Source organism: Lynx rufus, unplaced genomic scaffold, assembly GCF_022079265.1.
Source record: "Lynx rufus isolate CCGP_SWC_20201006 ecotype Redwood Valley unplaced genomic scaffold, mLynRuf1.p SCAF_11, whole genome shotgun sequence".
Classification (NCBI taxonomy): domain Eukaryota; kingdom Metazoa; phylum Chordata; class Mammalia; order Carnivora; family Felidae; genus Lynx; species Lynx rufus.
This window is the reverse complement of record NW_025814825.1, coordinates 57,083,099-57,097,740: the sequence shown is the minus strand read 5'-3', so window position 1 is coordinate 57,097,740 and position 14,642 is coordinate 57,083,099. Positions and strand designations below refer to the sequence as shown.

Genomic DNA, 14,642 nt, shown 5'->3' with positions numbered 1-14,642 from the left:
CTGGCAAAGCCACCAAGTCCTCCTGAGGGCTATTTGTGCCTGGAGTTTTGAGATGCCCCGTTACATCTTGCCTTTGTCCCACTCCTCCCAGGAAGGGACAGTGGCCTTGAGCTTCTTTGGGTCCCGGCCCTCCCCTAGAGCATCCCATTTGCTTAGAGAGCGAACCCCATCCATGCCGCCTGGGCCGGTGAATCTGTGGGGCCTTGGGAAGCTCTCCAGACCCTGTGGTCCCGTAAACGCTTAAGGAATGTGCCAGGAGTCCCTGGGCAAGCCTCCCTCCCCCTCCAGGGACTCATTCAGGATGATTCCATTGACCCTCACTCCCTGATGCTTCCTTGGGCCGTGAGGATTTGGGATAGTTGGGGTTCCATGACTACACCTTATCACCGCTATGCTTCTCTTAAAAATAGAATAAAACAAAAATCCCCAAAGGCAAGCCTCTTAAAGCATACCGGTTTTAGCAGTCAGAACCTGCTTAGAAAGAAAGAGACCCAGTTCTGCGTACCGGCCACGTTCCAGAAGGAAGAGAAGGCCAAGGCTGAAGCAACACTGGCATCGTGTGCCTCTAAAGGAAAAGTGCACATCGGCCCCAGGTGACCCCGGAGACCCCACAGAGGACATTCTGACTGGGGGGCGAAGTCCCAATTGTGTCTTGAGCACTTAATTCGGATTGTTACAAGCCAAAAGCACGGTGACATCAATGTGAGGGAAAGGTTACAGAGATGGATACAACCAATCCTTTAAAGGTGAAATGTGAGTCCTTTTCTACATTTAATAAAAACATTTTCTCATTTGAGGCTCTGGAAGTCTTGAGTCACATTTTTTGTTTTGTAAATCCCCACCCCCACCCCCCCCACTCTAAAATGTCTTAAAACACATGGCTTAACAGTGGCTGCACAGAAAATATACACCCTCAAAGTCTGACTTTCATTTAAATACAAATATACAAAATGTAAACTGAGACAATAGAGAAATTTACAAAACTTTTCTTTAAAAATAATAAAGACAAAATTCAGTTCTAGGTATGACGCTATTAAAATACGTGCAAGTCGTCGTATCCAATTGGATTTCTATTGCAATGTTCCACCTCGGCTTGAGGGCCACCTCTGGAGACAGACCTGAGTGGAAATCTCTTTGAGAAACCTGGAGGCTCTGCGTCGAGGGGGTGAGCGGCCTCCGTCCCCGGCTCCTGGAGGGCTCCCCTGTCCGTAAGTTCTGTTTCTAAGGACAAGGGTCTAGGGCTGGTCCCACCGTGGACTTCAAGGCCAGAGCGCTAACTAGCTGCTTCCCGTGGAGTTTGAACTGACATGGTTTGAATTCATGTGGTGGTTAAAACTGGTCTTGGGGTTGGGTGAACTCTTGGAATTGTTTTGATGCTGGAGGAGAGATAGAGAGAGAGAGAGAGAGAGAGAGAGAGAGAGAGAGAGAGAGTTAGTCCTAGTGGACAGGAGAGGCCTCTGAATCTGAAAACAGGGCCACGATCAGGGCTTGCTGACCATCTCTTTTTTTCCGCTGCCTTGTACATCACCCCCCTCCCCCGCCCCCACCTGCCGCAGACCCAGGGTCAGAGGCCACCCCTCAAGGCAGGGGGAGGTATGGAATTAAGAAAATCCCAGGCAGGGAGGGAGAAGGTGGCCCCTCCCAGAACATCGACGCGGCTAAGTACCGCAGGTCCAAGGTTAAACTGCCATGGGTTTGAGCCTGACACCTGCCACTTAGCTGAGTGACCTTGGGTGAGTTATTAAATGTCTTGGCTGTCCTGCCTGTAGTGTAGGGGAAGAGTTGCTTCTCCACAGGGCCAGGCTGTGTGCAGAGAGGGCCTGAGCGAGTGCCTGGCCCGAGAACCACAGGCTGCTTGTTTTGGTGCCCCTGGCACCCTCTTGGCATACCCGGGGGTGCGGGTCCCCCACACCTCCAGGGAGGAGGAGAGAGACCCGGGCCATCTGCTTCCCTGGTGGTAGTGCTGGGCGCTGTGCAGAGGGCCGCTGACTTCCACTTCCCTCTTCCCTGCTCTGGGCACTGACCTTTGAGACGGGCACACAAACGCTGGGACAGGGGCGGTACAGTGCCACCCAAGTAGCAGGAAGAGTCAGGGCCAGATTTGAACCCCAAGTCGGGGAGCCTCCACAGCAAATGCCTGTCCCAGGACCTGGGGACTCAGCCATGTGGGAGGAGACAGGTTCCTTTCTTTCGGGAACTTCCATTTTCCTTGGTGGAAGCATTTAAAAATTATATTTTTATAGTATATGAACATGAGTATATTTTGGAACAGGATGTGAAACTCACATGAAGCTTTTAGATAAAACCCCAAACTTGGCATCAGTCTGCATTTTCTCTCCATATGTCTGATCCGTGCTCCCCGCCATTAACCCCAGATACTTTGCAGGGGCTCACTGGCCTTGTGACTGTGGGCAAGTTCCTTGACCCCCTCAGCCTCAGTTTCCCTACCTGTGGAGTGGGTTAATCGTACACACGCTGGGCTCACATGGCACCAGCATGGCCCAAAGGAAGGATCCCAGTTTGGCTTGCTGATGCATCCCCAGCCCTGAGAAAACAGCCTAGCGCACAGTAGGCACTCAATACATATTGGCTGAATGAATGAATGGTTGGACGGAGGCCCAGGCTTTTGTGGAGCTTAATTAGGAGAAGCTCTCAAAAAGCAGCCAGTGCAGAGCTGGTCCACACCAGAATGCCATAAACAGCCACCCCATCCTGTTAGCGGGGTGGGGGTGGGGGAGCCGGGATTCCTGGGGCCTGGGGACCAGAGCTTCACAGCCTCTCCTTCTTCGTCCTCCTGGGAGAGGCACAGCTCCCTTGGGGTGGGGGGCGGGGAGGAGTATAAGTCACAGGAGCCTCCCAGGCTGTGGCATGGGCGCAATGGGGGGCCACGCCTCCTTCAGGGGCCAGGCCAGGAGGGTGGACGAGGGGATGAGGTGGGGGCCTCAGTGGCCTCTCACTCACAGGCCTGTGGGGACACGTCTTCTGTCTGGCCCACACCAGCCCTTAATCCAGGGGCAGACTCTGAGGAAAAATGCGTCTTCCCAAGGGGCAGAGTGTCCTCTGGCTGCCAGCTGGGGGGCACAGCCTCCATGTATGGGGCCCCAGCCCAGGTGCCACGAGGCTCTGTGGGGACCACCTCTCCCATACCTGTTCTCCCCGTTCTTTGTCACGTTCAGCAGTTACCTACAGAACTGGAGTCCTTACAATGGCCACATGGGGCAGTTAGCTCTCCGTCAGGGAGGCTGTGCCCCAGAGACACTGGGTAAGGTCCGGAGACGTTTTTGACTTGCACAGCGGGAGTGGGGCGCTCCTGGTGGGGAGACGCCGGGAGGCTGCTGGGTATCCCTCACTGCACACGACGGCCCCCACGACAGAGAATTCGCCCAGAATGCCAACGGTGCCGAGGCTGACAAACCCTCGTGAAGGGTGAGCTCTGGGCCGGCCCTGCCCCTTCTACCCGGCCGGTGGGCTTCGGGGCTGGGACGGGCTACTGGGAGAAGGCCACAGCTCTGGTCTCAGGGAAGTACCTGGGCCCCAGGGCGTCCCCGGGGCCAATGCCAGGACAGCCGGCCATGGTGGGGGCATCCCTCACCTGACGCTTGAAGATCCTCTGGAGCAGCCCTTTCTTTGGCGGTTCTGGAGGGTGACTCCTATTCAGGTCCGGCGAGAGGGTACCGTTAGGTCCAAACACGTTCAGCTCCTTAAAGCACTCGGTTTCTATCATCTGGGGAAGGGGTGCAAACCACAGGTGGCGTGAGCAGCTGTGTTCGTCATCTTAGGTGGACAGGAGGCCCGGAGGCCGGGCCACCACCCTGCCCGGAGCCGGCTTCCAATAGGTCCTCCCCCTGCCCTGCGTCCTTCAGGGGCCCTGGGCCCAGGCCGCTCCTTGCCTGCCACTGCCTCTCCCCTGCCGGCTGGCCGCAGGGGTGTGCTCATCATCCCGCTACCAAGCCCACACCCCATCCCCCCCTACACCCCCCCAAGCCCAGGTCACCCACGTGCTCCGGGCCCTTCCCCCTGCCAGCGCCCCCTCCCCTGCCCCATCATTTCCAACCCATTGGAAGCAGCACCGACTCCCCCAGCTCATTCCCACCTGTGTGTCCAGCCACAGTCCTGTTTTCCTCCTCTCTCCCAGCGAGACTTCCCGAGACAGCCGGCGAGACGGCCGTGTCCATCTCACCTCCTATTCCTCTTCTGACCCCACGCCAACGGTGCCCTGGGCCAGGCCTGGCGCCCTCGACCCAGCGGCCCCCTTCGGGGTGCATGTGGCCACCGCCCTGCTCACCTCACTCTGCCACGGGATGGGCACGGAGCCCGTGGAGAACTTGGAGTAGAAATCGTCGTCCGTGTGGTCCAGGTTGACGCCCTTCACGGTGGAGAACTGCTCGATGTCTAGCACGTCCTTGCAGTACACGGCGCGGGGCTGCGGGCAGAGGGCTCGGTCACCCAGGGTCCCGCCCCAGGCCCGGTGCCCCCAGCCTCGGGTTCTGATCGGGGGCAGGGGGCACCTTGCAGTGGACCGGTGCTGCTCTCTCTCAGATCTGCCAAGGGGCTCCTTCCCGCCATCGGCCTTAGGCTGGTTGCAGGCCTCCCCACTCTCCAGGCTGGGGCCACGGTGGGGAGACTGAACATGCCCTCTCTGACCTCACGTTCCTCGGCACCCCTGGGGATCCCCACGCCCCCAGCAGATTTTCTTGTTCCCCAAAGCCCAAGGATCAGGATGATGGAAGTGTTTCCGGGCATCTCCGTCCAAACGAGGGCTGCCCCAGCTGGGGCCTCCAGCCTGTCCCCCACAGAGAGAACTGATGCTGGGGACCCAGGGCCAGAGAGACATGTGGCCCAGAGACAACCTCCAGGCACTTCTCTCACTACCGGGCACCCAGGCTCTGCAGCCGGACAGGCCTGGGCTGGGCTCCCAGCTGTGATGCTTAGGAACTCTGGGAAAGTCACATATCCCCTGTTGGCCTCAGTCTTCACACCTGCAAAGTGGGGACACTAGAAAAACCTATGCCGTGGGGCTGATGTAAGCGCCCACCATGCAGTTGGGCACCGAAACCATGAGCTGTGGCTGTTAGAGCACTAAAATCCACTGTTCTCACTTGCCCACTGGCCCTGCCCTCTAGGAGTTCAAGGTCAGTCGGGGTGGCCTCCCAGGGCCCAGTGTGGACATTCACTAAGTTGAAGTCGTGAGTCTGTGCACAGGTGCAGCCTGGGCCGGGGAGGCAACTCACATCTGGAATGAAGGGAGGGTCCAACATCCCGGCTTCTAAGCGCTTGAAGTTCATGTTCCTGAAGAAGGGGTGTCTCTTGACCTCGGCAGCCCCCTCCTCCTGGCAGCCCAGTCTCTGTTTTGCATCTTTGGTGAGCAGCTGTGACAAGAGAGCCGTGAGAGGTCATGGCTGGGTGGGCCTTTCCTCCCGCTGAAGGCCACAGGGGGTTTGGGGCTTCAGGCCCCTGTGATCATCTCCTTTCACAGGTGCACCCCGGAGCCTCCCACACGTCCTCCTCCAGCCTCTGCGGGGCCCGAGCCGCCCCCAGATACCCAGGGGACACTGCCTTGGCCTGCTCGGGCCTTGCAGCGTGCTTAGATGCCTGGAGGCTGCAGGAGGGCGGGGGGTCCTGCCTGCCCTCCCCACAGCAGTACACCAACCCTGCAGCACACTGGGCACCACCCATGTCTGTGGCACTGTGTTACTTCTTCTGCTATAGGCAAGCTACAAAGGGCACGGGTGGTCTCTGCAGGTCTCACTCATTCGTCTACTCAACACCCGAGTACCCTGTAGATAGGTATCTAGTTGGCACAAACCTCTGTGCAGAGACCGGGGACGGGCACGGAGTACCTGGCCTCAGCAAGGCCACGTTCAGAGGACCCATCAGGGCAATACAGGTACGACACCATGATGGCAGAGGAACACGACCTGGCTGCCAGCTGGGGGGACGGGGAAGCTCTGCAGGGAAAGGGCATTTGCTACAGGCTTTCCAGGAGTGGGGAGGCGGGGAAGGCATCGGCTGGCAAAAGCCGGTGGTGGAGACCTGAGGGCAGCCTTGGGGAACACCTGTCTTTGAGTCTGGGCGAAGGATGAAGGGGCGGGGGATGGGCCAGGGTGAACTGGCTGGAGAGAATGCTGGTCAGGGTAGAGGAGTGTCCTTCTCAGAAGCCACAGGTGGGGAGGTTCATAGGGCAGGAAGAGGCTGCAGAAGCAGTCAGCCAGGCCAGACGGTAAAGGTATGAACGAGGTGGGGGGGGGGGCGGCAGGAGAGTGGGGGGCGGTGCTGGGAGGGGGCTGGGAAGGGCAGGCTGTGATGCTGGAGGACCACCAGCTGACCCCCGGGCATCTGTTTGCTCTGAGACCAGAATCAGAGTGGATGGCCTGACCTCAGGCCATTCTCTCTCCAATATGCTGGCACCCTGTGTGTGCTCTCCTACCATGCACATTTGCAGCTGGCCGTGGGGGCTGGGGTTGCGGTGGTGGGCCAGCGGGCAGGCGGGCCTGCTGAGGTTCATGGTCTAGAGGCGGAGGCTTGCAGGAGCCATTCCCTTCCCATTTCCCTTCAAACAGAGGACTCAAAGGCGGCACCTGGGCAAACACCAGGTCACAGCCTAGAAAAGACTTAAGCTGTGAGAATCACTATGTCAACCTCTGGTCCACCGATCACCCAGGCATGTTTTGCCCAGTGAGCCGGTGCCTCGGGACTTTAGCTTGTCTTCTCCAGAGGCTTTGCAGTTCCACAAAGGCTCCAGGAATCAGGCTCTGCTGGGCCAGGGCTCCTCCCTGTTCTGAGAAGTCCCAAAGAGGCAAGGCTCCCTGCGTAGAGGCTGGTCCTCCCAGCTGTAGACCCCAGAGCCTGCAGGGCCAGCCAGCCAGAAACACGAACAAGGACAATAAAGGCGAGGTGGGCTGGGAGGGCTGTGCCAGGCCGCCCATCAGTTCTGCCAGGAGTGTTGGCTCGTGCCCGGGGCCGAAAGTCCAGGTTCTCACGTGAAATCTCTCCTGCTTGAAATCTTGGCAATTAACCTGCCATCCACCTCTTTCTAAAACACCGTGCAGGCTGAACACCCGTCTATGTGCTACCTGATTGCAGCCCTGGTATCAGGTATACACCAGAAGTGAGAGGGAGAGGTGGTGTGAGCTGGGCAAGTGGGGCAGGCAGAGTGGGCTTCCTGAAGGAGGAGAAGAGATGGGTTGGAAGGCTGATTAAGGCTGACGTGGCTGAAGGGCCAGAGGGAGGGTCCTGTGAGGAGGTCAGGGCCACTTCTGGAACTCAGCAGGGACCTACAGAGGTGGGGCTGAGGTCTGGGCCTAGGCACCGGACCAGGGGACAGGGCACTGACACGTATGAATTTTCTGGACCCCAGGGGGCAGTGGAGAGGGTCTTGTGGCCCCAGGGTGGAATCAGGGAAGGAACAGGCGGCCAGGGACCAGCCTCCCTGCAGTCTGTGGAGTGGCCTTCTTGGGCAGGCAGGGCTGGAGATGCCAGCGTCTAGAAACAGTCCAATGTGCCCCAAGCCTTCATGGTTTCCTCACAGACAGGCCCTGCTGTGTCCTGAACTGGCACCTCTTGGAGGCAACAGGGCCAGCCTGGCTGCCAGACCGGACAGGCTGCGGGGAGGGGGTGGCCAGGAAGCCCAAGGCCAGAATCCCATGACCCTATGGTCATTTTTAAGAAGATGAAGCAAGGCCAGAGGGCTTTGTCAGTTCTTCCAGCAGAGAAAGATGAGGGTACACTGGCTCGACCTTTGAAAGCCATTGGCCAAGGTCCACTCAGAGTCCCAGGCTCAGCCACCGCCTTTCCCGCAGTAGCCACCAGGGGGCAGCAGAGGGCCAGCAGTGCCCCTAGTCCTGGTGCCCGGACAGGCACCCAGACAGCGGGCCGGAGCCTCTCTGCCTCTCCGTCCTCCCAGCATGTCCTGTGTCCTGCTGGGGTTGCTCTGGTTCTCTGAGTCCCCGACCCTGACCTGGGATATTTGGTGATGCTCTGACCATGGCTGACGACTTCCCTCTTCTATCCTTCGCCCAGTTTGGCCCCACCGGACAGACACCTTGCGTCTAAGCCAAATATTGGCGGGTCTCCTACCCCAGTTTTCAAATGTCCTTAGGGTCCCACATTTCCACCTACCTGACTTCTGTCCCCCACCCCAACTCTGGCTGCCGTGACTCCTTGGGTTTCTGGGAGGCCCAGGGGTGCAGGCAAGTGCCCGGCTACGGGCCAGCCCACAGGCCACGTGGCTTGGGTGTGTGTCTGCAAGCCTCCTTCAGTGACTCCCACACATGTCGATGGCAGATCTATGGGTCCTCTTTTTTGGAAGTGCTCAAATGGCAGATCTTGTCCCAAATCCTTCTTCCCATGGCTCTGTGACATCAGACTGAAGCCGGTAAGAGGAAGTGGTCAAGCAGTGAGTGGATAGCTCCAGAGAGGGTCCTCCTCAGGGTGGGGAGCTATGCCACACGGTCCCTGGGCCACTAACAGTGCGGCCTTGGCTTTTCTGGAAGCAGAAGCTTCACTACTTTAATCAGCATGTCGGGCCTGCTGTTCTATACACTCCAGCCTCGTGGTTTATACACTCGAGTCAGAGAGGTGGCAGGGAGGGCAGCCTCACCCCTGCTGTCTGCTGTTCCAGGTGCAGCAGCGCTCCAGGGAGAGGAAGTCTGAGGGTTCATGGGTACCCGGAGTGGGGCATCCAGGCCCTCCTGTCCATGCGTGGCTGGCACTGGAGGGCAGCTGCCTGGGGTGGGGGTGCAGCACAGTTGGGCCTGCATCAGAGGGAGAGGCCCCAGGGGGACACAGGCAGAACTCGGGAGCATGAGAGCCAGGTGGGGCCATTCCCCCCACAAAGCCTCTGGCGAGCCACTTGGGCTGGGGGGGAGGGGCAGCAGCCAGGGGTGGACTCTCTCCCAGCCCCACTTCAAAAAAAATTTTTTTTAATGTTTGTCTTTGAGAGAGAGGGTGGGGGAGGGGCAGAGAGAGGACGACAGAATCAGAAGCAGGCTCTAGGCTCTGAGCCATCAGCACAGAGGCTGACACGGGGCTTGAACCCACGAACTGTGAGATCATAACCTGACCCGAACTTGGTCACTTAACCGACTGAGCCACCCAGGTGCCCCACCCCCTGCCCAGCTCCATTTTTGATGGCTCCGGTCACTACTTCCTCCATCAGGCTTCCTAGCCCCAGTCTGGTCCTGCCCACCCAGCTTGTCTAAACGGTGCTCCCCACCCTCACCCTCCCCATGGACGATGAAGTCCCACGGTCCTTAGATTGCTGTCATGCAGGACCTAAGCTAGTGTGGCCAGCATTCCATGGAGTGGAAGGAAAACTCTATTGTAAGATGTTCAAAGACTGAAAATATCACCACCCCAGCACCTGCATTGCACCTGCTGGCCTCAGTCAGTGCCTGGGGATCCAAAGTTTGAGGCTGTAGGGCGCCAAGGTCAAGGGTCCCTTTGTGTCTTGGGGAACCAGTTGGGATCCTCTCCTTTCTCCAAGACGTTGATTTGCCCTAACAACGCCGGATCTGAGTGTCTCCCGCGGTTCGCCCCAGCCCCTTCCCTGTCACGGGGCCTCCCTGCCCGCACCCCAGGCCTTCTCCTGGCAGCCGTGGCCGACCACCCCGGTCCACGACCAGGACTGCTCGTTCCTCTGGCTCGGTGCTGCCACTACTCCTACCCCAGTGTGCCTGACCCTGTCCCTGTCAGCCTGTTTGCGCGGGAGGGGAGACACCACTGGACAGCCAGCCTGCGGGCAGCATCTGGCCCACCAGGAGCTCACCATTTTGCAGATGGACTTGGCCTCCTCAGAGAACTTTGAAGAGTACACCTCCTCCGTCTCCAGGACGCGGCGGTCCACTTCCTCCCGCTTCACCTTCTCTTTGCGGCCCCGGAATGGCGACTGGCCCTCGATCATCTCATAGATGAGGCAGCCCAGACCCCAGTAGTCAGGGCTCAGGCCGTATCTCTGGTTGTTCAGGACCTCTGGGGCTGGGGGTAGAGGGGGGGAGCGAGGGGAGGTAAGAGAGAGCTGGTGGCAGGGCAGAGTCAGGGCACACGGGGCCGGGGTTGTGACTCACACCAACTGCATCCACGAGTGATGGTGTTGCTCACAGAACGCCTGAAGCTTCATGGCAAGGACATGCTTCCCCTGCTGACTCCTACCAACCAAATGCCATAAATACCGTCTCTTCCAGGGAGCCCACCCTGACTGCTCTCCTCTGTGCTTCTGGCTTCAGAAGCTTGATCACAGTGGATGGAAATGGTCTGTTCCCTTCATGTCTCCCCGACTAGAATCTGAGCTGCCTTATTCACTGCTGTGTCCCAGTAACAGGTATGACATCTGGCACAGGGTAGGTGCTGCACACATATTTATTGCCAGGAAGGAAAGTGTGTCCACCCAAAGAAAAGAGGATTTTAAGTTTACCTGGAATTCAAACAGCCTCCCACTATGGCTTCCCCCCTACTTTGATAAAATGAATTTTAGATTAACCATAGAAGTGCAAAAAAGGTTAAGTTTCACGTCTTCAGGCAGGTGACAAGCGTCCAGAGGCAAATGCATCCACACATGTGCTGGATAACACGTATAACAGAGGCCCTGCAGATGGAGGCAGGCAGCACTCTGTGCGAGACAGACATACAGGTATACAAAGGTGTGCAGATCCGTCCTTCCTTCCTTCCTTCCTTCCATCCATCCACCCACCCTTCCTTCCTTCCTTCCTTCCTTCCTTCCTTCCTTCCTTCCTTCCTTCCATCCACCCACCCTTCCTTCCTTCCTTCCTTCCTTCCTTCCTTCCTTCCTTCCTTCCATATATCCATCCATCCATCCTTCCTTCTTTATATCCATCCATCCTTCTATCTGTCCTTCCTTTCATCCATCCTTCCTTCCTTCCTTCCATCCATCCACACATCCATCCATCCACCCACCCTTCCTTCCTTCCTTCCTTCCATCCATCCACACATCCATCCATCCATCCACCCATCCATCCATCCATCCATCCTTCCTTCCATCCATCCACCCATCCATCCATCCATCTATCCATTCATCCTTCCATCTATCCATCCATCCATCCATCCATCCTTCCTTCCATCCATCTTTCCTTCCTTCCATCCATCCATCCATCCATCTATCCTTCCTTCCATCCATCCTTCCTTCCATCCATCCATCCATCCATCCATCCATCTATCCTTCCATCCATCCTTCCATCCATCCTTCCATTCTTCCATCCATCCATCCATCCATCCATCCATCCATCCTTCCATTCACCCATACTTCCTTCTATCCATCCATCCATCCATCCATCCATCCATCCTTCCTTCCATCCAACTTTCCTTCCTTCCATCCATCCATCCTTCCATCCATCCACCCATCCATCCATCCTTCCATTCTTCCATCCATCCATCCATCCATCCATCCATCCATCCATCCATCGTTCCATCCATCCACCTATCCATCTATCCATCCATCCATCCATCCATCCATCCATCCTTCCTTCCTTCCATCCATCCTTCCAGCCTTCTATCCATCCATCTATCCTTCCATCCATCCATCCCTCCATCCATCCACTCATCCATCCATCTATCCTTCCATTCTTCCATCCATCCATTCATCCTTCCATTCTTCCATCCATCCATCCATCCATCCTTCCTTCCTTCTATCCATTTATCCTTCCTTCCTTCCTTCCTTCCTTCCTTCCTTCCTTCCTTCCTTCCTTCTATCCTTCTTTCCTTCCATCCATCCATCCATCCATCCATCCATCCGCATTTGCATGGGTACACACACAGCCACATATACATAGATACACACAGGTTCCCCAATAACATGCAACCTGAAAAGGACCTTCTAGCAGTAGAGACAACACACAGAATCCTGTACAAGTGCTGCTGGCATGAGCCTAGTGGAGGACAGCAGCATCCTCAGTACCCAGAGCTTTCTGGAGCCTCCTACCCCCTGGGACAAGTGGACATGTGTGTGAGGTACATGCAGGAGGAAGCCCAGGGGATGCCCATCACCGGAGAGGGATTCAGGAGGACCAGATGTAGCTCCAGTCTTTTCCCTGCAGCCCCCAGGATGGTGGTCCTAGAGTAGGCTTGTGGTGGGGGGCTGGGGGGCAGGGCAAGGAGGCTAAGGCTGGTCTCCACTTAGCATCATGCCTAGTGACACAGCAGGTGGTGCAGTCCTCTCCTTTCTGGGCCTTTCCTAGTGACCTCACTCCTCTCAGGGGCCCCCTGAAAGGCTGCCTGCCAATCACCAGACCCCTACTTGGGTTTAGCCTCTCCCAAACAGCACCATGTGCCCGCACTGACTGTTGATCCTGAGAGTGGCTTGGCTTTGAGGTGCAGGTGGGGCTGTGGTGGGGGGCTCAGAATGCTCAGTTTAGGCAAGATGAACCCTGGGCCTCAACGCTCCACCTGCCCCAGCTAAGACCTCCCACTGCCTGCTGTGGCTCCACTTCTGATCAGAGCTGCATAGAGGAGGGAGGCCCAAGAGGTGGGCTCAGGGAGGGTCCGGGCCCACACTCACCCATGTAGCCCACGGTGCCCACCCGGCCGCGGATCAGGTCTCCGTCGGGAATCTTCACAGCCAGACCCAGGTCTGAAATCCGAATGTGGCCTGAGGCGGGGAGAGCAGAGTTAGCGGGTCGCTGGGACAGTCAGCGGACACATGGCCCACCCTGGGCGGTCCAGAGACTTGCTTGCCCCTGGTCAAGGTACACAGACTCTCGGCCCCAAGAGGGGCATCCCAGTCAGCCACCTCAGGGTGACTGCAGACCCTTGGGGGCATCCAGGTGTCAGAGGATGTGGGTAAATCATTACTTTACAGGAGGAAAACATAAAGACGGGAAAGGATGTCTGGATTTGGCTGGACGATGGCCAGCCTACCCATAAAATGCCCTAATGGGCTTCTTGGAAGGCTGAGATCACCAAGTTTAAAAGACCTTGGCCTGATTCTATGATTGCCTCATGGGAAAAATGTGAGATTTTCCTGAACTTTTACAGTTTGCTTAAGGGGAAAAATTATAAAGCAATTCGGGAGGCAACGCCCTGTCCTTCCCTGTTGCTCTTTGGAGGTTCTTTGCACTCTGCCTTTGGAGAGACAAGAGTGAAGTCATCCAGGCCATGGGGAGACCGAGATGAAATGGAATCCAGGACTCCCCTCCAAAGGCCAAGATGACACAGCGCTTACAGCTCTGTCTTGCTTGGCGGCCCACTGAGGCAGGGTCATGGCCACACCAGGGCCCCACAGCCCGGACCCCAGTGAGGTCCAATGTCAGGGACTCCCCACCAGGCCAGAGGGGTGCAAACTCCCTGGCTCAGCAGCCCTGATGAAGGTGGGGAGGGGAGAAGAGAACACACAGGTTCCAGCTATCAGGCTGCAGACCAGTGGCGGGCCTGGTTCTGAGAGCAGCAGAAGAACCCCAGTGGGCCCTGGGCTCATCCAAGAAGGGCGCAGGCCCTGGGCCCTCTGCCCACTTCCCCACTCAAACCTCTCTCCAAGTCACCAATGACCTGCCTCCCTTTCTCCCTCCCCCTGCCGGGGGCTGCCTGGCATCTGAGGCATGCTGGTCTCAGCTCGCCACTGATTGCTGGGTGACCTGGGCTTGTTGGCTCCTCTAAGCCTCAATCTTGTCATCTATAATATGGGCACAGGGATGCTGGCCCTGCCCCCTCTGCAGAAATGGGAACATCTAGTCTGATAACAGATGTGAACACCATTCCCCAGGTGTGAGAGGCTAAACATGTTACCTGTGTGTGTGTACATGTGCGCATATGCATGTGTGCACGCGCGCGCGCGCACACACACACACACACACACACACACACTCAGGAAAACAACAATGGTAATGCACAGATAATGCCTAACACATTTAGAGCTGGCTATAGCTGGTGAAACAATTGCCCTTTAAGCTATTTTATTGGAGCCTCACCTCCACCCCACCCTCTGAAGTAGGCAGAGCAGGGCCCACGTTTCCATTTCACCAGCAAGGGAGATGGGGGTACCAGGAAGTTGTGTGAGAGTGAAGTACTTGCCCAGGATCTCTGAAATTCTGGACTCCTCAGTCAGTGCTCTCCGTCTCTCTGTCTCTCTTTTGGCCAAGCCACACTGCTGCTTCACCATGCCCACTGCCTGCCCTGGGTACCCAGGATTGGGGAGAGGGAGTGGGTGCTCTCCCTCTTTGCCCACTGCTCTCCCACAGTCCCAGGGTCGTGCCTCTGAGAGTCTCTGCAGGAAGGCCCCCTGCTCCTTTTGGATTATGATGCTCTCCTTGGCTACAGAGCAGGAAAGGGGTTTCCCAAGTGGCTCCCCAACTTACCATAATCATCTAGCAGGATATTTTCGGGTTTCAAATCTCTGAAAGAGGAAGAGGACAAGCATGTGAGTGTGGGCACTCTCAGCACCAGGGCATGGCGTCTGGGTTGACTTCTTGCCGTGTTTCCTTCCCATCTCTTGGCTCAGGCTGTCTGGTCTCTTTCTGGATCCAGACAGTCTTGGACTAATTTCCTTCCTCCCAGTATGTAAAACAAATGCCGCTGTTGCCATAGGCATCTTCCCGACCTGGAGATGACTGGGAAGGGGTCAGGCAAGGGCCAGCCCTGGCTCCTATCCACACACTGACCACACCAGGGGCGGAGAATACTTCTGGCTGGTGTGGTGA

At 57.1% G+C, this 14,642-nt stretch overlaps 1 protein-coding gene across 1 annotated transcript in view; it reads right to left on the bottom strand.

Moving 5' to 3' along the window:
* Positions 1-852: 852 nt before the first annotated feature.
* The window catches only part of GRK5 (G protein-coupled receptor kinase 5), a 212,580-nt gene continuing 198,790 nt past the window's right edge, over positions 853-14,642 (bottom strand). The window contains exons 10-16 of the mRNA XM_047073520.1: positions 14,301-14,338; positions 12,509-12,598; positions 9,767-9,975; positions 5,232-5,369; positions 4,286-4,423; positions 3,593-3,724; positions 853-1,376 (exon numbers count right to left, since the gene is read on the bottom strand). Coding sequence (XP_046929476.1) covers positions 1,278-1,376; positions 3,593-3,724; positions 4,286-4,423; positions 5,232-5,369; positions 9,767-9,975; positions 12,509-12,598; positions 14,301-14,338 — 844 coding nt within the window. The 3' untranslated portion in view covers positions 853-1,277. The remainder of the gene's footprint in view (positions 1,377-3,592; positions 3,725-4,285; positions 4,424-5,231; positions 5,370-9,766; positions 9,976-12,508; positions 12,599-14,300; positions 14,339-14,642) is intronic.